At 40.6% G+C, this 23,977-nt stretch overlaps 1 protein-coding gene across 4 annotated transcripts in view; it reads left to right on the top strand.

The window, feature by feature from the left end:
- Nucleotides 1-23,977, top strand: part of ephb2b (eph receptor B2b) — a 150,957-nt gene that overhangs the window by 119,339 nt on the left and 7,641 nt on the right. Inside the window, exons 6-11 of one of the 4 annotated variants that reach the window (XM_019858178.1) lie at nt 9,066-9,190; nt 10,760-10,922; nt 14,525-14,633; nt 16,856-16,920; nt 20,177-20,290; nt 20,372-20,619. In XM_019858178.1, coding sequence (XP_019713737.1) covers nt 9,066-9,190; nt 10,760-10,922; nt 14,525-14,633; nt 16,856-16,920; nt 20,177-20,290; nt 20,372-20,619 — 824 coding nt within the window. Of the gene's footprint in view, nt 1-9,065; nt 9,191-10,759; nt 10,923-14,524; nt 14,634-16,852; nt 16,921-20,167; nt 20,291-20,371; nt 20,620-23,977 lie in introns of all 4 variants that reach the window. The other 3 variants (XM_019858163.1, XM_019858171.1, XM_019858154.1) reach the window with 3 other exon arrangements.

Raw genomic sequence — 23,977 nt, 5'->3', positions numbered from 1 at the left:
ATATATTTTTTTTTTTTGTTTTGAGATTTTTTTGGAGTAGAACGTACTGTATTTGTGTAGCAAAACGGAAATTCTCTTTATGCGGCTGAGATTATAGAAACCTCCGTTCATGTGTTTTTAGTAGAGCCTGAGCAATTTGGAATATTTGGCAGAATAAAATTCTAGATTAATTTTTGTCCCTTAACAACAATAAAGATATGAATAACAGGGAGATCATTTGACTGTTTTACTGACTTTATCCTTTTGTATTTGTTTAGATTTACCACCAAGACAAAAAAAAAATCAACAAACATCAGAGGATTTTTATTTTTATTTTTTTTCCTGATTTTTTTTTTTTCAGAGGGCTGTTTCAACTTCATGGTTTTTCTTACATTGTGTTGTGTTAATGTAAACCAAAATCTGCAAAAATGACTAAATGTGCAGATTTTTGCTGATTTTAAAAGAGATAATCTCTGCCAATTATGTAAGGCGGGCCCTAGTTTTGACACAGTTTAGGTATTTTTGACTTATAAATTCCCCGACTTGTTGAGTTTATGATTATTTATTCATTAGTTTTTGCTATAATCCATTGCTAGATCAAATTTTATATTTTATTTATTTATTTATTTATTCATGCTTGATGTTGCAAAAATTTTAGTTCCAAGCGAGCTTCAGGTACACAACCATTTGAGATTGTAATGCCCTCACATATGGACACGGAGGGCCACCGTCACAATGCACTTTACGACTGAATGGGATAAACACTCAATCACAAATTTCCAAACTGAAAACACTCACAAAGAGCATGGAGGAGACTCCACAATTGGCCAAGTCACTCACTTGACCACAGCCCTTAGAAGTATGCACACACAAAAAAGTAATAAATGCACTGTGTGTGTGTGTGTGTGGGGGGGGGGGGTTGAGACTTTCGCCTTAATTACAATTCATCAAAGACATTTATTTTCCTAATTATGTGTATGTATTGATAATTTACAATGCAGTACTATTTTTCTTCATTAAAATTCGTGAAAATTGCGGTGGGTTTTGCACATCTGGCATGGAATAATGGAACTTTAAATGTATTTCAATGGGGATAACTGGATTCAATTATACTTTGTAAAAAATGTTTTCATACATATTCTCAATATTTTGCGTATTTCACCTACAGGATAGCAGGTGGGTCTGAATATATGTCCCTCGGTGTTTGAAGCACAGCACCACTGGCTATGGTTGCATAAAAACAACAAATGTGCAAATTGAAAGTAAGTGGCTTGAAAAGTGCCAGCCTCCCCCATCACAGCTGAAGAGGACAGCGCGAGTGTTCCACCCTGTTGAGCATCTCAAAAACACTGTTAGCCACAGGGTCCATTCTCACGTTCCTGAAGAGGTGGCAAATGAAAATGCATCTTGAAACGTGCGGCACTCAATTATACCTTTGAACATTTATTTATTTATTTGATTTGTTTTTAATGAACCTTCGGCTAATTCTGCAGTTCAGGCTCCAAGCATATTAGTAAGCATGAGTCACGTCTTTTCTTTGCTCAGTTTGTACAAAAAAAGCGATGCGCTTTGCATGCCAATAAATGAAAAGTGATGATGTGGTGCCAGAAGGTGAAAACGTAACCAGGCCTACTAAGTGTTACAAAGGCTACTTTCATGCTGAATATCTCGGCCTTGATTTACATTAGAAAAACAAATCTCACAGCACATAACCACATACCAGTGTCACAAAATGTTGAGACATAGGTTAATTGTGTACCCTCTGCAATTAAATGGAAGAGCTTTTTATTTTTCTGTCTGGCATTGATACTTGAACAAAGATGCATTGTTGATAGCAAATAAATAGTTTTCGGAGAACAAATGAGTGAATGTGGACAGCATCACTCATGGCGCACCGCAGTCATCTTTCATGGCATGCCGGACAGGAATTTCTGTTTTCAGGCACTGTTTCCCAACGTTTGTTCAGCTCTGTGGCAGGCTGGGACAAGCCCCAGCTACCCATGACCTTAATGACAAAATGGATGGCTTTATAGTCAATTTTCTCCAAATCACTTGTGGGATCTGCGGTGTAAACCTGTGCGAATACTAAAATCAGGATATACTGTCGTGACTTTTGTTTCATTCGTTTTACAGAACTGCTATGCGAATAGTTGAACAGTATCTACTGTAATGTGCTCAATTCTGCTCTCACGCTAACAGTATGAACTTAGAACGTGAACCTAGTTTGTAGCGAAAGATTTTTTAAAGGAATCAAGGTGGTGGAGTCAACTGCATATTGAGTGACTTGAGTGGTTCCTTAAGTCAATTGAGCAAGAGAATCACATTAGTCACTGGGCACTGAGGGTGTAATCAGAGGCAGAGTATGCATATGGTCCAGGGGAAGATGTATGGCTTAATTACAGCGCCAATGGCCGAGTTGTGCTGAAGAAGGACTACATGGTGTGAAAGGCACTGACGCATAGCCTGATGAAGTTCTTAATGGAGAAATAAAGTCATTTGATTGATTGATTTATTGATTGATTGACTGATTGATGGCACTGCCAGGATATGTCAATCCACTCGACCAACGAACTTTGACTTAAATGAGATATTCATTTTTTTCCCCCCCTCAAATTTATCATTGTTTCCTGGTATCTCAGTAAAAGGCCTCTGACATTTTCCCATGGAAATACACAAAGGACAATGACTGACAGCATACTTAAGATCCAATTGTCAGTCTCTGGTTGAAATCACTCAACTTTGCAATGGCAGTGTTGTCTCATGCACATGGCGAGTGTGATTTTTTTTTTTTTTTTTTTTTTTTTTTTTAGGGCGAGCGAGGACAGCAATTGCATGGCTCGTACACAAATCCATCATGGCTAGTGGTGACCCGGTCTCCATCCCCCACAAAAAGCGCGGCCCCAAGCCTTTCACGTGACAATTTTTAATACTGTACTCACTTTAAATGCAGTGGTGCCCTCAAATTCCGGTTAGAACATAACCAGCGTATGCTCTGCATAAGAGTCAGCGAGATGTACAAGGAGGCTGCGGCCCACACGCGGTGGCAGGGGGACGTTGACAGGAGGACGATGCATATGGTCGCTGCCGGTGGGGCTCGGCATCACACCTCCTTGGAGGCCGTTCTCACCGTGACTCGCGCAACGATCTGTTCACTGAGGCATGGTCAAGCTCCACAGCAGTGAAATAAAATAAGATATGCTCGGCTAGCTGCGCCCTTGAAACTGGCATATTTGCCTTCTAGAAAATGGATGGATGGAATAGATGGAGGTTGACCCTGCAGGGTTCATCAGGTGACATAAATAATCCATGCAGTCTGCTATATGAATTTAATGACGTCTTCCCAGAAGAAAATCATCTCATGGATCACCAAATGAGTTAACTAATTGATACTGTTTATGAATCATTCACAAGTCACAAGGGCTTTCTTTTCCCCATCCATCAGCATATGTCTTGACATGCAGGCAAGAGAGTGCACTCATTGCCTGCGTATAAATCTAGGCGGTGCTTTGTTGGCCCATTGGACTGTAAAAAAGGAACATTATGTGATTATACAAATAATTGTTGAGTGCACGAGCGGTACGCTTTCAATGACGGTCTAATCGATCAGAATTTAATGCAGCCATTTATTCACTTCAGGTAGGAGCGAGCATACTGATAATTAAAAACAAAAAGAGCCAATGGATTGAATTAAAAAAAAGAGAAGAAAACGGGGGGGGGGGGGGGGTCCAACCCTTTCAGAATTGCACCAGTGCACTTTTTGCTGATGCTCCACTTCGAAAATGTGCTCAGGTTGTGGATGATATTTTGGTTCACGAGGGGGTCGGAGATGTGCGAAAGGGAGTCATTAATAATTCAGCATTTTCTATTTTAGACGGTGCATTTAAAAGAGGTGTTTTCGAGCCGAGCATTCCTCAGGTCAACTTGCTGCCATTTTAACTATTTAACCTCCATTACCGGAAGTTGTTAGCGGTCGGCAGTTTGCCATTGTAGCTTGCCATCAGAGCTGTTGCGATATATCTATTTTCTTTTTTTTTTTTTTCTCATTCAGTTTGTTTCATTTGCAATTCACCGATGGCACTGGCAAAGAATGGGAATCTGGAGGATTTTAAAACAGTACACGTGAGCTACGATAGTGATGTTCATGCGTTTAAAGAGCTTCAAAAGTGCATCCCGTTCCTCCGCGTCAGGTCTTCGACAAAGGTAGGCAGTGATTTCCTTTTCACAAACTCCCAGACTCTTGTATCGACTTCATTTTTCTGTTTGGTTCACGTTAGGGATTGTTATGGCTCTTGTTCATCATTGCATGCATGTGTGTGTAAGTGTATGAGGGAAAAGTGGCTAGGATTGCACAACTGTCCGTGTTTTAGGTTATGTGTTGTTTATTATTTTGCTTTATGTTAACTGTTTTGTTAAGTGCTTTGTTGCAGCTGCAGCTGTTGTGAAAGTGCTGTATAAATCAGGATGTATTGTATTGTGTATATGCATGTACGTGCATTAACGGTCGATAGATAGGTAGGTTTGGCTTGAAAAGCAGATCTTCTGTCAAAAAAAATGCTGGACACCCCAGACCGAAACAATGTGAAATTTTTCTTTTCTTTTTAAACCTGTATAATAGCCCCTCCCCCAATTTGGGATTTTGTGAGTATTGTTCATGGGATTTTACACTAACTGTGTTTATAACATGTTTTGCCTCCTATTGGTGGTGGGTCTGGAACTTGTACCCCTCGATTAACACGTGGTCACTCTGTTTTTATATCAGTAATTGTGAGAACTTCTGCACAGTGATGTGGTCAGTGTGAAAAGCCACAGACAAGTAAATGCAAAATCTACCCGTTTTTTTTTTTTTTTTTTTTTAAGACTTTCTGTGTAAAAGAGACTGTGGTCCAAGACGGTAACCTTTATTTTAGGTGCAACGTGCAAACTCAGCTATATCTGAGTTATCTGCCTTATCTGCCTTGTCAAGGTATCTCCTCGGTCTGCCCAACATCTGCAAGCCTACCAATACACTTCCAGGGACCATAAAATGCTCATTTAAGAATGGCCTTATAATTTTAAGTGGATGGTGGTAGTCCATCTTTTCCCGTACAGATGGTTTAAAGCTTGATCAACTCGAAGCTCACTTTGGAAAATTGCTGTCAATGTAAAACCCACAATACTTTACAGCTGTGGAAACAGGGCAGGCTGCCAGAGCGTTACAAAGTACATGCAAATACGGACTTCTCCGCTAAAGAGCTCCTGACACAGCGCTCATAAACGCATGGCAGCCCAAGAGACAGGCAGCAGCAGAGCCTCGAGGGACAGCTGTTTTGGGACCTTTTGAAGCTTATTGCACTTTTGGGGGGGGGGGGGGGGGGCATACATGTTTTCACTGAGTAAAGGAAAAGGGATTTATAGGCTCTGTCCTGTTCCTCCTACCTCCCCACGGTCCCAAACATAATCACAGCACAGAAGTTTGCAGCACAACTTGTAATAAAGTAGGAGCCACATGTTTGCAGACATGTTGGGATGTGAGAAGAAAGCTGATTAAAGGCCACTAACAAAGCCGTCCTCAACTTAGCTCGCACCACAGACCATCTTTGCAGAAAGACAAAAACAGATTATTGAAAATTCGACTTGGAGCCCGGGGTTTGTTCCTCTTCAACAAGCTGACACCTCAATTGTGTTAGTTATGTTGAGTTTACTCTGTAATTTGACACATTTTCAATATCCCGCTTAATGAAAATTTGATGTTGGATCTGGAACCCAGGTCTTCTGTGATGAGTCTTGCATCACTTTTTAGGCAGACAGAATGGAGTGGTGAGTGGCACTAAAGGCATTTTTAATACCACTACTGAAATTGTTTTCATCTGCAGCTTTCGTTTTCTTCAATGTTGTAGGTTCTTCTTCTTCTGTCTCATCATTTGGCTTTTTCTCTTTTCTGGAGATCTCACAAGTTTGTTTTTTAATACATTGCTCGCTTTTTCATTACCGTTTTAAGTAGCGGGTTGTCCCAGTCCAATCCCAAATTGAGGGCTGCTCAGCTGATTGGTATTGGATGAATAAGGAATGGAGCTGTTTTATCCCCCCCCCAACAGAGCAAGCTTCATGGTGGCATCTGCGCATTGACTGCTCTGCAGTGGGTGGTTTGAAATGGCCACAAGTTTTTGTGCTTGTCCACAGTTAGTCAAGTTAAAAGATGCAATGGAGTGACGTGGAAACATTTTTCTTACACGGCAAACAGTCAGGGTAAACCACAAGAGGGGGCTTTATAGTATCTACTCATTTTCTCCCAGAATCAAATCTATTCATAAGTGAACAAATTGTTCAGCGCGTTAGTGTTTCACTAGCACTCACATGCCCTAATGCCTTGACTCCGGCGAAGGATGTGGCAAACCTGCGGTCCTATTCTTAAACATCATTTATCTTCCCAAATCAGCCATCTAATTTAATTAGTTGAACCTACAATCCCTGTCTTTTCCATTATCACCACTTGATTAATTTGGGGGGGGAATATGAATAGAACGCTTGTATTCAGCCGACTAGCCCTTCCTTTTAAGAATGTGACCGTGCTTGATGAGCCAGCCTTTATTTTAAAAATTGTGGGAAAACCTTGCGTGTTTTTTTTTCCCCAGTTCCCAATAGAATGGAATTGGTGGCTTTCTAGGTAATTTTAATCACAATAACAGAAAGGGTAAACGATAAATTAAGGCAAGAACTTGTGGGCTGTACTCAGTTTATGATGAATTTCAGTTCCTCCGACTAATTCACATTTGTGCGCATGTCAGAATATGCTCTAGTCACTCATAATTGTAATCTACTTTGCCACTAACCTAAGCTAATACCGTATTGAAATCATCATAAAATGAAAAGTGTAACTTCTCGGCCATTAAAATACAATTTGCCTCACACCACTTTCGTAAGCCGTGTCTAATAGAAAAAGGGCTATACCATCATCTTGTGGCAATTTCAAACTTTCTTGGGTGGCGTCAAGAGGTTTTTACTATTTGCACTAGATTTTGATACCTAACACTGGAGAAGGCGGCTGTTTAATGTGTCTTTCTTGTGGCGACAATTTCAAAAAGAAATTCCCCCATGGCTTGTCTCTTGGCTCGGTGCTAACGAGATCATTGCACACCGTTTGTGACCTTGAATCCCTATTATGTCAGGAACGTTGTAAACCAAGGACCTCCGTATTTGGACAGATATCGACTCTGCCCTGCACTCATGGTCTGCCTGTTTATGATGATGTGAGCGTCTCGAAGTCTGAGATCCTGACACTCACGAGACTTGTCGCCGTACTGTTTCCTCAGTGCCCCATTGGCATGCGTCCATGCCATGTATGGCAACACACGATCCGCCTTGTTTCTTTGGCCTCGTATCGGGTTGCCGTGCGTGCGTTTAATGGAAATGCGGCCATGTGCAAGTCTTGAGGTTGTGTGCGTCCGTAACGGGATACTCGTGAGTTCCCCTTAGAGGGACTGATTGCTTTATTAGGCAGTTGACTGCAAACAAGCATCTGAGGACTGAGCTTTTCTCTTGGGTTTGCTGCCCACTAATTTGCGGATTGTTGGGAAGATCGTGAGTCGCTTTCAAATAAGTACAAATGAAATTAGATTGTTGAAGTTGGTTTTCGTAATGTGGAAAACATTTGTTAAGACTTCAATGAATAAGAGAGACGATAGGCACTTTTGAGAATAATAGATCTATCTATACATACGTCTCAACCTCCTTCTCCAACAGCGCTGGATTACCATCCCCATTCTGCAAGATGATGTACAGACCTACTTGGGTCTTTTTATCCGCGGCCTTGAGCCACGTTGTTTAGTGGCCACTTGCCTTTCACACAAAGGCTGCAAATTGTAAGGCCCAGGAAACCCAACATATGCAGCTGCACAGTCCATTATTATAGCCTAGAGAATTATGTGGTTGCTGTCGCTTTCTACTCAGTAGAACACATGTCCCAGGGAATCGGGGGGTGCGGGGGGGGGGGGGTGGGGGGGGGGGGGGGGGGGGGGGGGGGGGTGCACCATGTGGGATTGTGTGTGCACTCCTAGGGGGTGTGGGTGAACATGCCGAACGACTTGTATCTATAAATCTTTCCTGGCCCCGCTCCTGTTGTTGTGTCTCACACGTGCTTTTTAACTTGTGCCTCCCTTGGCTTGACGCTGACCTGTGGCGCCCTGAACTAATCGTAATGGCCATGGAAGGCGTTGACGTGATGGCCTCTGTAGCGTGCCGAGTGCACAGGACTGCAGGTCACCGGCCACCCACGGTGAGGTAAACATCATTCCCAACTGATGAAATACCTCCCTACTCCCAACCGCATCAACTACTTCGACAAGTAATTCCACAAGTGTGGGCTGCTTATTTAGTGCTAACACTAATCTGTGCAAGAAAAAAAACATTGCCGCTCTGCTTACATTTTGGCTTTGGTATGATAGGAGGGATGTCGCACCCATTGGAGATGATCCTACATGCAAGTGCCTCTGCATGATAGCATTTTAGATATTGTGGACCGAAATCGGCAGGTAACAAGATTGACCAGATTTTAAAACATTATTCTCGATGTATGTGCAGGCACTCTAATGGAGCAATTTTTTTGTATACGAACCATTTAAAAGTCAATTTTCCCTAAGGAAAACCTCTCCCTGTGAATTAGTCTCTCAAGAATGTCATCATTTTGGCTGATATTTCGGCAAATGTCAGTCTAAATTCCAGACACCATAGGTGAATGTGTTTTAGTTGTGAGTTTCTGCTACTGTCATGTTCGTCTTCCTACCTTTTGAACAGAAGAGCAGCTGTGTGTCTCCAAGGGAAGACCGGCAATCTAAGTAGGGGTGAAAGTTCACAACATGTAATTTTTAAGGATGAAAAACTGCTGCAACGACGTTTCAATCTGTTATGGAGAGAGAGGAAAATACAGTGACAGCTTAATTAAATAACAATGCTTCTCTGTATCCGTTTGTTTGTTGAGTCCATCAGTAGTGCATGATGAGTGGTGATTATTACAATTAAAAAGATACTTGTATGTGCAAATCAGTGCGGGTTTATTGCAAGTGTTTGGCTCAACAATGATGTCAACTCTGTTCACTGTTGTCTGTCTGCAGCGCCGTCAACAGTGTCCATCATGCACCAAGTGAGTCGCAGTGTAGACAGCATCACTCTCTCCTGGTCCCAGCCAGACCAGCCCAATGGAGTCATCCTGGACTATGAGCTGCAGTACTATGAAAAGGTACACATTTATTTACTGCCCGCATTGGTCAACTTGTTGCACTTCTTGTTATTCTCAACTAATAAAATCTCTCTATTTATTGCCGACTTCACTACTCAGCAGTGATGATTATCACTTAAAGTTTGAGAGTCACCAGTCAGAGAAAATTCAGAGGTCATTCTTGAAAATGGACAAATAAGTGGACCCAAGGTCGATCCTTGAGGAACACCTCCAGGCTGAAAGAAATAATCTGAGCGTTTCAAACAAAGACATTGTTACCGACTATGTAAATAACAACTACCACAATATGGCATGTTTAGATAGACCAGTAGCATTTAGCTTGTCTAACAAGTAGCGGTCAACAAGATCAAACACTTCTAAGGTCAACCAAAATTAAGTAAGTTTTGCCTGTTCTATTTAGAAAATATGTCATTTGTAACTTTAAAAGAGCAGTGGTTGTGGAGTACTTGGATCTGAATCCAAAGTGATATTGATGAGAATATATTATGAATGTTCAAATGATAATGTACTGTATTTGGTTACAATATTTTTTCCAATACTACTCCAATACAATAGAAAATTAAATTGAAATCGGTTTGTAATTATTTGGATCTTGTACATCATCACCATTATGTAAAAGAGTAATATGTGAACGTTTCCAAATGGTTGCATTTCGTATATGCACAGTAAAAGGTTAAACAAATCTGATAATGGAAACATCTTAATCCAAAATATTGTTTGCTTGTTTTTAATTTACTATTTGCAAATAAGACTATAGTTTGTCATTATTTGGATCTTGTACATCATCACCATTATGTAAAAGAGTAATATGTGAACGTTTCCAAATGGTTGCATTTCGTATATGCACAGTAAAAGGTTAAACAAATCTGATAATGGAAACATCTTAATCCAAAATATTGTTTGCTTGTTTTTAATTTACTATTTGCAAATAAGGCTATAGTTCACCTTTAAGTATGAGAATGGATGGAACAAATACTTAAGTTTCGAATGATTACTTTGGGAAAGACAGAACTTTATTTCCTAGTGGATCCCATTAGATTGAATAGCGCGCAATTGTATTACTGAGTGTTCTCACGTCAACTAAAAGAAAGGAAACCACATCGGGCCCTGCAGTCGAGCTGCCCAAGAGAATTGTAAGCAAAACAAGGCTGCGCTGCCTGATTCTCAACTTTTTTTTTTTTTTTTTAAATGCAAGCAGCATTCATTCTCAAAGGAACAGACCTAGCCTAGTAGTGCACTCACACGCGCAAACAAACAAGCGTAGGCACACAAGATAGGGCTGTCAAAACGATCGTCTGGGGCCCACCGCTGTGGCCCACAAGTGCACGCTGAGTGACGGCTGGACTGACGGGAAGCAGCTCAGACATGTCAGCATCCTGCACGAGGTTGCTCTGATGGTCACAAGACCCACGAATGACACCAGTCACTGCTTCTGCACTCTATGTACATTGATTATTGAGTTGCAGCAGTCCTAGTGCTCAACAGTTTCAGTAATGATGATTTCCATAATTTATCATTTAAAGTAAACATTAACGCTCATAAGAGATGAACTCATTCTTTCCCCTTTAGGACCAGTCAGAGTACAACGCTACTGTCGTGCGGAGCCAGACCAACACGGCGGTCGTCCGAGGCCTCAAGTCAGGCAGCATCTATGTATTCCAGGTGCGAGCACGCACCGTCGCCGGCTTTGGACGCTACAGCGGCAAACTGTACTTCCAGACCATGACAGAAGGTGAGCAGTCAAAAGCAGTTCTCGCCATTAAATGCCATGCCAACGCCAGCATTACACTCCCCTCCAAAAGTATTGAAACAGCAAGGCTAATTGCTTTATGTTTTTATGCAGACTGACAATATTTGTCTTCTTTCACATGAAGTGAGACGATAGTATATTTATCACCAACCACTTTAAATGCGAACATCAATATATTGCTTTGTTTTGGGGGTTGTTATTGCACTGGTGTATCTTATGATCAGGGATGGGCATTCAGTCAATATCGATACAAAGTCCATCAGTCTGTCACTGCCGGACTTCAGTTGGCTGGCAGACTGACAACTAACGGAAACCAACTGAAAGACTGATGGAAGCGATTTTTCAGCCATCACTCGAACCGTCACTAAACCAAAACACAAAGACAACCTTCAGCAAATATTTTTTTTCGGCACACGTTGACGTCCTGGTATGGCAACATGGAACTGACTATGTCGAGTCAACCTTTTTTCCAGGCAAAAATTTTACAATGCTAAAAACTGCATTTTTTTCCCCCCATAATGCCACGGGGCACTGGCTTGTGCATGCACAAGTCAAAAAATATTTTGGTTCTTTTCGGATCTGGCCTATATTTTACCAATATATTTGAAAACTAAGTATGAAAATATTTTTATTCATAATTTTTATGTTTTTATTATTATGTCTGCAGTGCATGATTTCCATTTGACATTTCTATCTATAATCCCATGACTTGCTCATGCAAACCTTTACCCTTATGAACAGTTTTTTACTGATGGTCCTAAAACAGCGGTGACGCACTGTAATTTAGCATGGATGGAAGCACAGTTAAAATAATGATGCCAATGTGATGGAGTGACGACTGGCTGGCCTGAAATAATGACAGGCTGACTGGCCAGGCGCTGGCGAATGACCAAACTTAAAGACAAAAATATCCCAAAAACCTGATGCGCTAGAAAAAAAAAGGCAGTTTCTAAATCAGCGTCAAAAATACAATTTGAGACTTCATAATTTTGTCTTTTGACTCCAGATTGGGTAGCATGGCGGGCCAGTTGATTAGCACAGCTAAGTGACCCTATTGAAGACAAGCGTAATAGAAAATGGATAAATGGGTGACTGGATCTTGATCGTGCCTCATGTTGTCGTCATGTACAATGTGCACAGTAAATGCTAATAGCCAATAGCAGCCGTCTGCCTTCAAGTCTTGGATGAAGGATCAGTTCTTAGTTTTCTCCACTTCTCTCTTTGCAATGCAGAAGCAGGAACATATTCATTACACTACATCGCTCATCTAGGTTAATGTTACAACCATTCGTGGCTCTTCTCTCTGAAAAGCTCATTTCCTTCAGCCCGCAGTTCCCAGGACCACCATTAGCCCGGAATGTCATACATCAACTTAGACACACACACACACATACCTCTCAACACACAATCTTCTTAGTGGTGATTTTACAGTCAAACACAGTATTATTTATTGTTTAGCAGCTGATTCTTGTGGTATGGATTTCATGTCCACTTTAATGTCACCCTCGGGTCGGACGCATTCAAAGCGATCGCAGGACCAGCTCGATGGTCTCTTCAGTGGTTAAACATGTACTCTGTCATAAAACAGCAAGATTCATAAATTTACAAGACGGTTGTTTTCTTCTAAAAGTTACTACTTTTGCTTGTAAAAGTTTCTCATTTTTGTGGTGAAATTGTACTTTTTTTTTTAAATTTAATTTGTAAAAATAATAACAATAATAAAACTTCTTTCACTTACAATGTTTTCTTTTTTTAATCTTCCTTTAAATGGACAGTATAGTTATTTTAAAAGTTGTGACTTTTTCTTTAAAAAATGTTTCAAATTCCAAACATTTGTTATGAAATTACAAATATATTCTGACTTTCATCTTGAAAAAGTAACTTATTAAAAAAAAAAGAAAAGAAAAAAAGAAATAGAATTATAATTATTACAATAAAAATATTTACCGGTATTGTAAAAACAATTACCTCCCGACATTTTCTTGTGAAAACCACAACTTTTTTTATTGCACAAATTACAACTTTTTGGGCCCTATTATGGTAGACTGGTGCCCGTGTGGTCAACGTCGAAATAGGCATAATTTTTACATAATTTTTGTGCCAACGCAATTCCTGTCTAGTGTGTTTGGAGCCGAGTTGCGCTCATCTGACGTGTCAGCACACGAAGCAGCTTCGCCTCTGATGCACCTGATAATGTGGCGACAGAAAGTCGTCTGCGGTTGGCGTAAAAGTGGCCGCATCATCATTTTTATGCTGGGATAATGGTTAAGTTGGACGTGCATGTGAATTTGGTGTTTGTGAATTTTGATGTGCTATGCCTCACTAGGCCTTCCTGGCAGGCTCCCCAGCGCATCTGCAAATTTGTTTACAAAATGTAAACTAGATTTTAAACTCGTTGAAATTAGGTTTATTTTCCAGTGCAAGTAATCTAACACAATTTTTGGTTTATTTGATCAAGGCTTAGGCAGACAAATCAGCGCTCTGTGGTGGACATCATGTATTTAATTCATAAATATGACAACAGTGGGGGTCAATCACTATGAGTCATTGTAGACATCAATTGAACGGATTGTATGTATTAAATGAATGTGCATGTTGACTGGGCATCCTTATCCCTAATATGAAAATTAATGCAAGCCTCAGTTGTACCTTTCATGGCGGTCACAATGCAATACAGCAAATTGACAGCCGAGACTTTTAGCTCAGGGGTTTGTTTTCTGTGCTTCCAAACTGAGGGCTGGGGTTTGGGTGGGGTTTTTTTTCTTTTTTTTTTTTTCTGCGGTATCAGGCACGGCGTACTCAGGTTGACCGCCCTGATTTTGATGCAAATGAGGGAACCCACGAGGATTGGCGGGGAAAAGTCTACTTCCATCCCTCTACAGCGCACAAAGGCGCAAACTGTACTAGGGCAAAGTCAAGCAAAATACTAAAATAAAGAAAACTCCACCAATGCGCACAGTTAGACTGCACTTTGTGCTAGATTTACACACAGCACGAAAGGGCCCTTCAGTCACGAAATGATGACTGTTGTATTCGAATTACACTATTCATCTTGTAACTTGTTTCTTATTACGTTCATGAATTATTAAAAAAAGAAAACATTTACAATTTTCTTTCTTGAGAAAAATATGAATTCCTTGTTCAATTATGTCTTTTTTAAATGTCTTTATTATTTGTGTATTTTGCAAATAAAATTGCAACTTTTTTTGGTAAAAAAATCTTTTTTCTAGCTAGAAGTCAAGTTTTTCTTCAAGCGAAGTGACTCGGTAAAATGATTTTTTTTGTATTGAAAACCTTTTACCCTTTACTTTTATCTTGGCAATTTTTTGATTTTTTTGCATCTGAAGATGACACTTGTTTCTTGTAAAACTGATGAATCTTTGCACTAGCTATCATACATTTGAATTTTCTTACAAAAATTATAACTGCTTTCTTGTGAAAAGCATTATTTGACATTTACATAGTTCTTCAAAATTTGCCACTTTTTTTCCTCCAAACAATTATCACATTTTTCTTGGGGGGGTGGGGGGGAGACCGGGGCAGGAATTTTCCAATGAACACGTGTGTCTCTTTGTTCCCGGCAGCCGAATACAACAGCAGCATTCGTGAGAAGCTGCCCCTCATCATCGGCTCGGCAGCAGCGGGCCTTGTCTTCCTCATCGCTGTGGTTGTCATCGTCATCGTGTGCAATCGGTGAGTCTCTCACACATGAATATGTTTCATTTTTACTTTTTTATCAGGTTCCAAACAGCAACAAGCTGTTAAATCGACACTGTATCATAATTGCTTAGAATTCTTTATACATATGCCAGTAACAATGGGTTTTTTTTTCCTACCACGATGGTTGCAGTACATTATTGTGATCTGTCACCACGGAAAGTATCCTGATACTGGTGATGTGTGTTTCGTGGCGTTGATCGAAAATTCACTAAAAGCTTCAAGCTGTTTATCACTACTCTCAGATGAAGTTGACTGTCAAAGTAAACATCAAACAAAAGAATTACACATTGTGTGTTTAAAACAACCACATAGCTTAGCTTTCCAGTCTGCTGGCTTAATGCTAACCCTACCATCATAATGGAAAACAGCATAGACAAATAGCATCTTTGTAGCCATGGTATCACATTTTAAACAATGCATATTTGAACACAAATAGTGGAGCAAAACACGTATCAAGACAAAATAATGATACTCATGTCTGGCCAAAACCTCCCTATGTCCAAATTTAGTCATTTTATTATTCTTCAGATATTGACACCGTTGGTTAGTTTTACAAATCATTGACCAGTTTAAAGTGGTGAAAATGGTTTACTCCCCATGATGATGAAACAATGTTAATGGCATAACAAACATGGTGTTTTTGTTTTGCAAAAGTTAGGGTTTTATTGATCCAAGGATTCCGCCAAGCGCTTGCGATATCTTCTTTGTGCTGACAAATATTCCAGTAGTGTACTGAGCAGTCGTGACCGTCTTCCTCATCTATGCGGTGGACCGTGTGCCTATCCCCTCGCTATTAATGTAGGATAGGCTGGCCCTCGAAGACTGTAAATCCGCATATAATTAATACCTATTATAAATGCATCCAATGTGGTGGGGGAGGTGGAATTTGGAGTTTGTATAAAGGCAGAAATCCACAGAGGAGCTCTGTTGCAAGTTTGGATCTGACTCCAGCTCACCTGCCTGATTATTATTCCAGATTTTTCTTGGGGTCCATAAAGGTCCCAATGATGCGTCATACAAAGTGTGACAACGGCTGCACTGTATCCTCATTAACGCTTCTTAGCAACTGTCAGTGTCTTCAAGGCAGCTGCTCTGTTGTGACACACAAAAGGCTTTGATATGAGAAAGACGCTTTGCCAGTTTTAAATTAGGAGTTAATTCTTTTACAATTATGACATTTTTCTTTTAAAGATTGCATCTTTATTTTCTTGGCAAAGTTATGACTTTTCATGTAAGAATGCTGAGCTTTTCTTTAGAAAATGAAATCTCATAAAATCACATTATAATTCTCATAAACATGGTAAAAATGAAAAAATAAGTGATGTAAATAATGAATTTTCTTGTAAAATTATAAAATATTCTTTTCAAACAATGACTAGTGAAAATACATTCTTATTCTTAAAATGTTGACTATTAATATTATGACTGTTTTTACATTTACAATCGTCATCCTGTCACTTTTTTCCCCTCATCCTATAAAATGTTTTTTTCTTGTATCAAAGTGTCTGTAAAAAGAACAAAAGTTGTCGAAAGTGGAATTGTAATTCTTGTCATTTGTCATAATTTTTTTTTTTAATTCATGACTTGGTGCTTCAAAAAAATCAGTTACAAAGGCTTACAATAATATTATATCTACTTTAAAGTACCAAAGCTGCTGCCTTATTTTCAATGACTAGTTTGCCCTACTTGACCACTGCATTTTTACTTTGGTCATTTACGTCGCACTCTGAGAGTTTCATATTTTTTTTAGCGGATACATCTGTAAAAAGTTCGGGAACCACCGTGGTCGAGTGAACACGCAATTTTGCACCTGCTATTGGGCATCAGAGCAAATCAAGCCTGACGTGACTTTTTCAAGTAAACATGAGGACTTAAAATTGCTAGTTTTTAATTATAATCCCCCCCCCCATAATATTACAACTTGAGCCCTCCTGAAATGTTGACACTTTACCCATAATTTAGCATGCTTATTCTTGTGTTGTTTTTCATTTTAGCGTCGCGCTTGTACGCCTTTGTAGCTTGGCAGTTCACACCGAGTCCGAGAAAAAAAAAAGTATCCACTTGACAGCCTGTCAAGTACCTCACAGTTTTGAAACTGTGAACGTGCCATTGGGGGGAGCATATATCCCCCCCCACCCCCACCCCCCTCTCTGTCTTTCCACCAGCACTAGAGTTCTTTGTCTCTCCCCCAGGAGGCGTGGCTTTGACAGGGCCGATTCCGAGTACACAGACAAGCTGCAGCACTACACCAGTGGCCACAGTGAGTAAACCCCCACTTCTCCCAGTTCCCCGTTTTCCTGCATTTATCACTGCACCCCACCGCCCCTCTCCTACTTCTGCAACACCTGTCACCATGACTACCGTCTCACAGCGTCGTCTCCATCAACGATCACGCCTCTCGCGCACACACCTGTCTCCATGGCTACCATATCCCCACCAGGAGCCCCAACCACTACCCGGCTCTCCAGCGAGTAATCCCACTTGTTGTTGGAGGAAGGGTTTAAGCAACGTCCATATCGGCATGCGTCGTTCATATTTTCATCATTAACTCGAGGCATTGTTATGAAAGTAGGTCAGCCCCTCACTCATGTTATAGAGCCATTAGCGGGCTAATGCCGCGCAAGTCATTTTCCATTGATAAAATATTCAAAAGGTTCGGTGAGTCGATGTAAAGCCCCTCCGCCATGCAGCTTACGGGGGTGAAAATGTGAGTATGAAACCTCAAGATCGCAGGCATCGAAGATATTACGGCGTCTTTGTATTGTAAATGCTGCTGTACGCTGTACTGTACGCTGCATGGTGGAACAATTATCACATATAATTTCTTTACTAAGTGCCAACTGCGGTATTCGGCAACTGATATATGCGTCATGGCAGTACAAATATAAATATTTTTTAAAAATGTATGAGAATTTTGAATTCATTTTCATTTCTTGTTTTTTTAATTATGACTTTCCTTTTAGAAATGATGACAATTTCCTGTAAAATTACAATGGAATTATATTTAAAGTATTCCTTTTTTCACTTTTGTGTAAAATTACCATTGTTAGGATTTCCAGATTGTGACTTTTAATGTTTAATGTTAACAGGGATCAAAGTTAGTCTTGGGATATGCGTCATGGCAACATCAAGTTTTACAGATCGTAATCAAAATCCGAATGTGAATACAGTACTTCAAAATGAACTTTTTTCTTCTAAAGTAAAAAGAAATTCTCATCAAATGACAACAATTCTTTTAAAATTATGACTCAAAAATCTCAGGACTGGGTTTGGGTAAAAATTTGGAGGAAGATAAACATAGTCATGCAGTATCATTAGAAATGTATACATAAATAGACTGAAATAAATTTGGATTTAGACGGTAAATATCACTGGCCATTACAGTGTAAATCCAGCCATTTCCCATTTGACGTATTTCAGCATTTTAACGGGGAGAAAAGATTCAGTGCCCAACTAGATTACTTCCATATGACATTGCGAGCCTCTCATGACTCCGCAGTTGCCCAGGCACGAGCCCGGGATCCACTCAAACAGCCTCCGGGCCTGACACGGAGGTGAGAGGCAAATAATCGGATTTAAAACTCAGGAGCGTTTTAGTCGGCGGCTACTTAAAGGCCACCTTAAGCCAATTTACCTGGCAGCAGGGCTTAGGTGAGAGAGAGAGAGCTCAGCGAGACTCTCAGCTGTGATAACGGCACACGGGAGAGATGACAAATATATATTTATATTTCACCCCATGTCGCACATTATTACTGCAAAAAGGCCTGAAGGGGCTGTGTCCTTGCTGGCTAAATGAGTTACAGCCTTCAGGCTGCAATGGAGCACGTCTGCAATAATTCAAATGACTCTTCCACCACCAAAAGCATGCGAGAATTCCCTGTCGATTTTTTTGTTCCCCATGTGAAATCAATCAGTAATACATCAAGTACTGTTAAGTTACTAGTACCACGAGTGGCACGCGGCCTTGATTGAGTCTTCATTTCAATCAGCATACATCGAAAATCAAATAAATGAGGGCTTCCTCTACGAGAGTACTACAGAAAAGAAACATTGCCTGATAGTACAGTTCAGGTGTTCCGTGTTTAACTGTATGATCCAGCATATTGGCATTTAATCTTTAATTAGCAAAGTGACTAGCCATCTTGGTGGAAACCTGTAATTTGCACATCAAATCCCCAAAACAGCTACATTCACAAGAAAACAATTACTGACAAACGTATATGACCCATTTATTATACAGACGCTCCTCAGCTAACGAACGAGATACGTTCCGAAGGATCGTTCGTTGGCTGAATTCGTACGTAAGTTGCTTCAGTGCTATATTTTGTATGGAATGCATGTTTAAGGCTTATATAAGTATGTTTAAGGTTTATATAAGTATAATAAAATGAAGTTTAACTTACTTTTGGAAGATGGACTCGAAGGCTTCAGGAGATGATGGAGGGGGAGAGAGTTCCGTCTCGAACTTCTTCATGGGGACAGGCGTTTCCTCCTCCTCCTCCTCCTCTCACAGCGCCTCACGTCGGTATTAGCGGTGGAAAGAAGTACGACAGTACTCGGAAAAAGGCGCGCAATACAAAATCTAACTGACAGCATCTCTGTCCGAGAACATTTTTCGACATACCTGTACCCGCAAAAATGTTCGTATGTACCGTTGTTCGCAACACGAAAGTTCGTAAAGCGGGGAGCGCCTGTATTGTCTACATTGTTCTTCTAATGAAAAATGTTTAAGTCATAAAATGCATCATGACGAAGAAAAAGCATATGTTGCTCCCGAGTAGAAGTCGCATTTTGGAGGGAATTTTATTTTACACACACACACACACACACACACACACACACACACACACACACACACACACACACAAAGATATCAAAAGGCACACGAACTGACCGGCATTCTTTCTTTGGCCAAAATGCAATGCGGCATTCTAGTTAAGGTAAGCCATTTTAAACTAAAAAGAAAAACTTTTCCAGAGATGGAAGTAGAAGTTTCGAAACTAACCGTAAATCGCCGCCTACTGTCAACGCAATTAGGGACCACGGATTTAGGGTGCCTGTCTGAGCGCCAATTTTAATATATACAAGTCGTTCCTGAGTTTAAATCACAACACCAGCCAGACTATGAAAAAAAAAAAAAGGTGTGTCTAATAGTCCAAAAAAAACACATTAATTTCAAGTAGTCCACTTAGAGCAACTTAATAATTTGGGCCAATATGAGCTAATTGGTGGGTATCTTTGGCTGGAACATATCGGTTCATCGAAGAAGGGATTCTCCAGCGTAGCAGACAAAATTAAAGGATTGATTGTAGCTGTGGACATCCATACAACAACGTTAAATTTGGCGGAAACCTTTATGGGGGGAATACTGACCATGTTTTCAGGTTTCAGGATATTTCTTGAAACCTTTTAGCAACTCGCAGCAATTCGCGATACAAATCCGTTTCCAACCGAATTCCTCAATGTGCAGAAACCCAATATGTGAGTGTCTCTCCCTGTTTTCCAAGTGACTCCAGGAATGAAGATCTATATTGATCCGTTCACATATGAGGACCCCAATGAGGCCGTGCGGGAGTTTGCCAAGGAAATTGATATATCCTGCGTGAAGATTGAGCAGGTCATCGGTGCAGGTAATGGGAAGTGACGTAAAGAAAAAATCAAATCACTCTCGCCCGTCGCCATGGTACAAACATGTCGTCTCATGGATGCAGGGGAGTTCGGCGAGGTGTGCAGTGGCAACTTGAGGCTGCCTGGCAAGCGGGAGATGTTTGTGGCCATCAAAACCCTGAAGACGGGCTACACGCAGAAGCAGCGGAGGGACTTTCTCAGTGAGGCCAGCATCATGGGCCAATTCGACCATCCCAATGTAATCCGCTTGGAGGGCGTGGTCACCAAGAGCAGTCCTGTGATGATCGTCACCGAGTTCATGGAGAATGGATCTCTAGACTCCTTCCTCAGGGTGAGTGATGAGCCACTTTTACATGGAATTGCTGCTGAAATCTACCAAGTGAAACATGTACTCGCGCGTCCAACCCAAAAGTCGAGAGCAATTGTATTTCATGTTTTATGTGACATAGATTTTCTGCTTTCGGTGGTAATATCCATCAGTTTGGCTGACGGTATTCAAGCCGTAGCAGAGGTCTGACGGCGCCTGTGGAAGTGATGTGAAGATAAACACCTTGCGGTCATCTATCTCGCCACTTTTGTCACAAACAATTGAATTTTTATTTTAAACATCACATTGACTCCACATACTACTTTTTCTTTTTAAATAACTAGATGTAATGTAACGAATGTGAGCAACTAAAAATACGGATTGAAAGGGTAGTAATGGAGTTAATAATGACATATCATAATTGTTTATTGTTGGTTTTGTTACAATTCTGTTTTGGGGAGTGGGTCAAATTTGAAGAAAAAAAAAGGACTCCACATTAAAAATACAAGCATATTTTTCTTAATTATGTCCAGAAAAAAAACATTGGATGCGAATATTTTTCAGTTTTTTAATTATAAATTGAAAATCAGACTCAAGACCGCGCTCCTGTTCTGGATATTCAACTATTGACATTTTATATGCCAATAACACTTATTAAGGTCACCTCCCCCCAAAAAAAGATATATTTTAAATAGATAGATAGATAGATATGTCGTATATAAAGCAATACCACCCATTTGTGTCTTCTCTAACGTTATTCAGGCTATATTGAGGGAAAACGGGCTATTTTTTGCTGGCATGATGGCAATGAAAGTCCACACAAAGTGCGGCGCGCAATGTGTAATTGTGAGGGTGCATGCCATGCATAATGTATGACGCTTAATCGCCGGCACGAGGAGCTTTCGACTTGACGTGAGAAGCGTGAGGAGAGGCTAACAAGCAGCAAAGCGTGAAAGACAAGTAGGCTACTGGAGCACTGGCACAGACTGCTAATATGGACGCCCACTGTCCCTCCCTCATGAGTGCGATCCTCTGGAATCTTCTTATGTACATGCGTGTGTGTGTGTGTGTGTGTGTGTGTGTGTGTGTGTGTGTGTGTGTGTGTGTGTGTGTGTGCGTGCGTGCGCGTGTGCGTGTCTGTGTGTGTACAATTCCAAATTCATCAGAAGAGTAAAATAGAGATATCTGAATATCTACTGTAAAGTCCTGGAGCAAAGTATGTATTTCATTACATCCCACAACTGCCAATGGGAGGTGGCAAAGTGACAAAGGTGCACAGCTGCAGCGCTTGCTCCAGGCGCCATGCTTGCGCCTTAAAGCACTTTACCAAATGATGAAGGTGAGGGGTGGAGCGGGAGTGACAGCTGTAGACTAGACAGGCATCCAGACCAAGCTTAACGGTGGCCAGGCCTGCAGAGCACACACAAAGACAAACTTTTCTCTCGCTGTGGTGCCTTTTTTTTTATTGCATATATGAAAGTAACCTTTGTGCGCTAAAGTTTGATGCATTTGGTTGCTGGTCAAGATAAAATGTCACAAATAATCATAATAATGACCTTAATATAGTATGACTGAGATTTTAAATCATTTTTAGATGGGTTGTCAAGAAAAATCAACATTTGATCCACCAGCACACTCAATTCCATCCAGTAATATTTTTTTTGACCTTCTTATGTTGCTCTTAGAGGAGAGCAATATATATATATATATATACATACATACATACATACATACATACATACATACATACATACATACATACATACATACATACATACATACATACATACATACATACAGAGAGAGAGAGAGAGAGATGTCAGAATCAGCTTTAATGGCCAAATATGTAGAAGACACAAGGAATTTGTCTCCGGTAGTACAGGCTACACTAGTATCATCAATAACAAGCAACTACGATAAACAAGGACATGACATAAGTATGGAAAGACAATCCGTCATGTAAGTGTACCATTGTGCAGTAGTACCGCCCAATGACAGCTGTGAAACAATGTGCAAAGTATCAAGCAGAGCTAAAGATCAGTAGTAGAACACAATACAAAACAATTGTGCAGTTGGTGCTGATAATCATTGCACCATTTGAGAGGGGGAGAGAGAGAGAGAGAGAGAGAGAGAGAGAGAGAGAGAGAGAGAGAGAGAGCGCGAGAGAGAGAGATTTTTTTTTTTTTTAAATGATGTCTTGCACGGCTTGGGAACTTGTTCCACTGTTGGCGGTTGTATTAACAAGCAGAACAAGTTGAATCTGTGACAAGAGCAACGTTATGAACTGGTATCCCGGACAAGAGTGTTTTTGTGATTATGTAAACTGAACAAATTGTAAGGACACATTTTCAGAAATGGGAAAATAACCCAGAGATGAAAGTCCTCCGGATTTTCCCGGAATTCCGGGTTTTTCAAATTTTTATGAAAATCTGTGCGGAGAATTGAGGAAAATTGGCCAAAAATTAATCCGGATATTCGTTGACAACATTGAACGAAGACACGTTTGAGTTTGTTGTTTTGCTTTTACGAGCGTAGCCATGTTGAAACACTAACACTAGTAACAGTAAAGAGATTTTCGTCTCTTTATAAACACACTTGCTAAACCCCAGTGGAACGAACAAAAGACACCGTGGACAAAACAGTTGTCGTAAAAAATATATTTGGACAAAAAGGGAAACACACAGATTGAAAACGATTGTCCGTCCGACTTCGAGTGTCGTCTAGCTTAGTTTAGCTGTTGTCGTGTGTGACGTCGGGTGTGTGACGTTGTTGCGTCAAGCGCTGATTGGTTGAAATCAAAAGACGTGCTTGCGTAAATGTTCGCGCTGACGCACGCACAGCAGAGAGCAGCGGACAAGCTAGAGTGGCGTCGCCACAACAGTAATAATACCCTCGTCTCGCATTCTCATGGCCTCGCCATATCTCTGAGATTTCGAAATTTCAGCGAGAACGGGAGCCACCAAGGGTGCATGAGCCCAATCACTTAACTTGATTTGCAGGCCCGAGCCCGAAGCAAACCCGTGATTTCATATTTTATTTGGGAGGACTCGGGAGGAGGAGGGGTGATTTCTGATAACAAAGCCTGTCTTTTGGAACGAAATCTAAGTTAAACAAGACTGGATAAACATTTACATTTATTATATTTCTGTTTCTGAAGAGGTTACATTAACGGACAATTTTCCATCATTGACGGATTTTTTTTAAGAGTGGACGGGGAAAATTTAAGGCCGTCCGTCATTTTGACCAGTTGAAAATTGGGCCATTCACCACAGCAGTAATACGTCCTTAAGAATCGAGCGCGGCACTTGAAGAGAGAGAAGCAACGAGACAAAAAAGAACAATGACGGCTGGATCATAAAGATATGAAGGAGTTCTTTGAATT

Source organism: Hippocampus comes, unplaced genomic scaffold, assembly GCF_001891065.2.
Source record: "Hippocampus comes isolate QL1 unplaced genomic scaffold, H_comes_QL1_v1.1 scaffold17, whole genome shotgun sequence".
Classification (NCBI taxonomy): domain Eukaryota; kingdom Metazoa; phylum Chordata; class Actinopteri; order Syngnathiformes; family Syngnathidae; genus Hippocampus; species Hippocampus comes.
The sequence above is the reverse complement of the archived record's forward strand: the minus strand, read 5'-3'. Positions and strand labels throughout refer to the sequence as shown.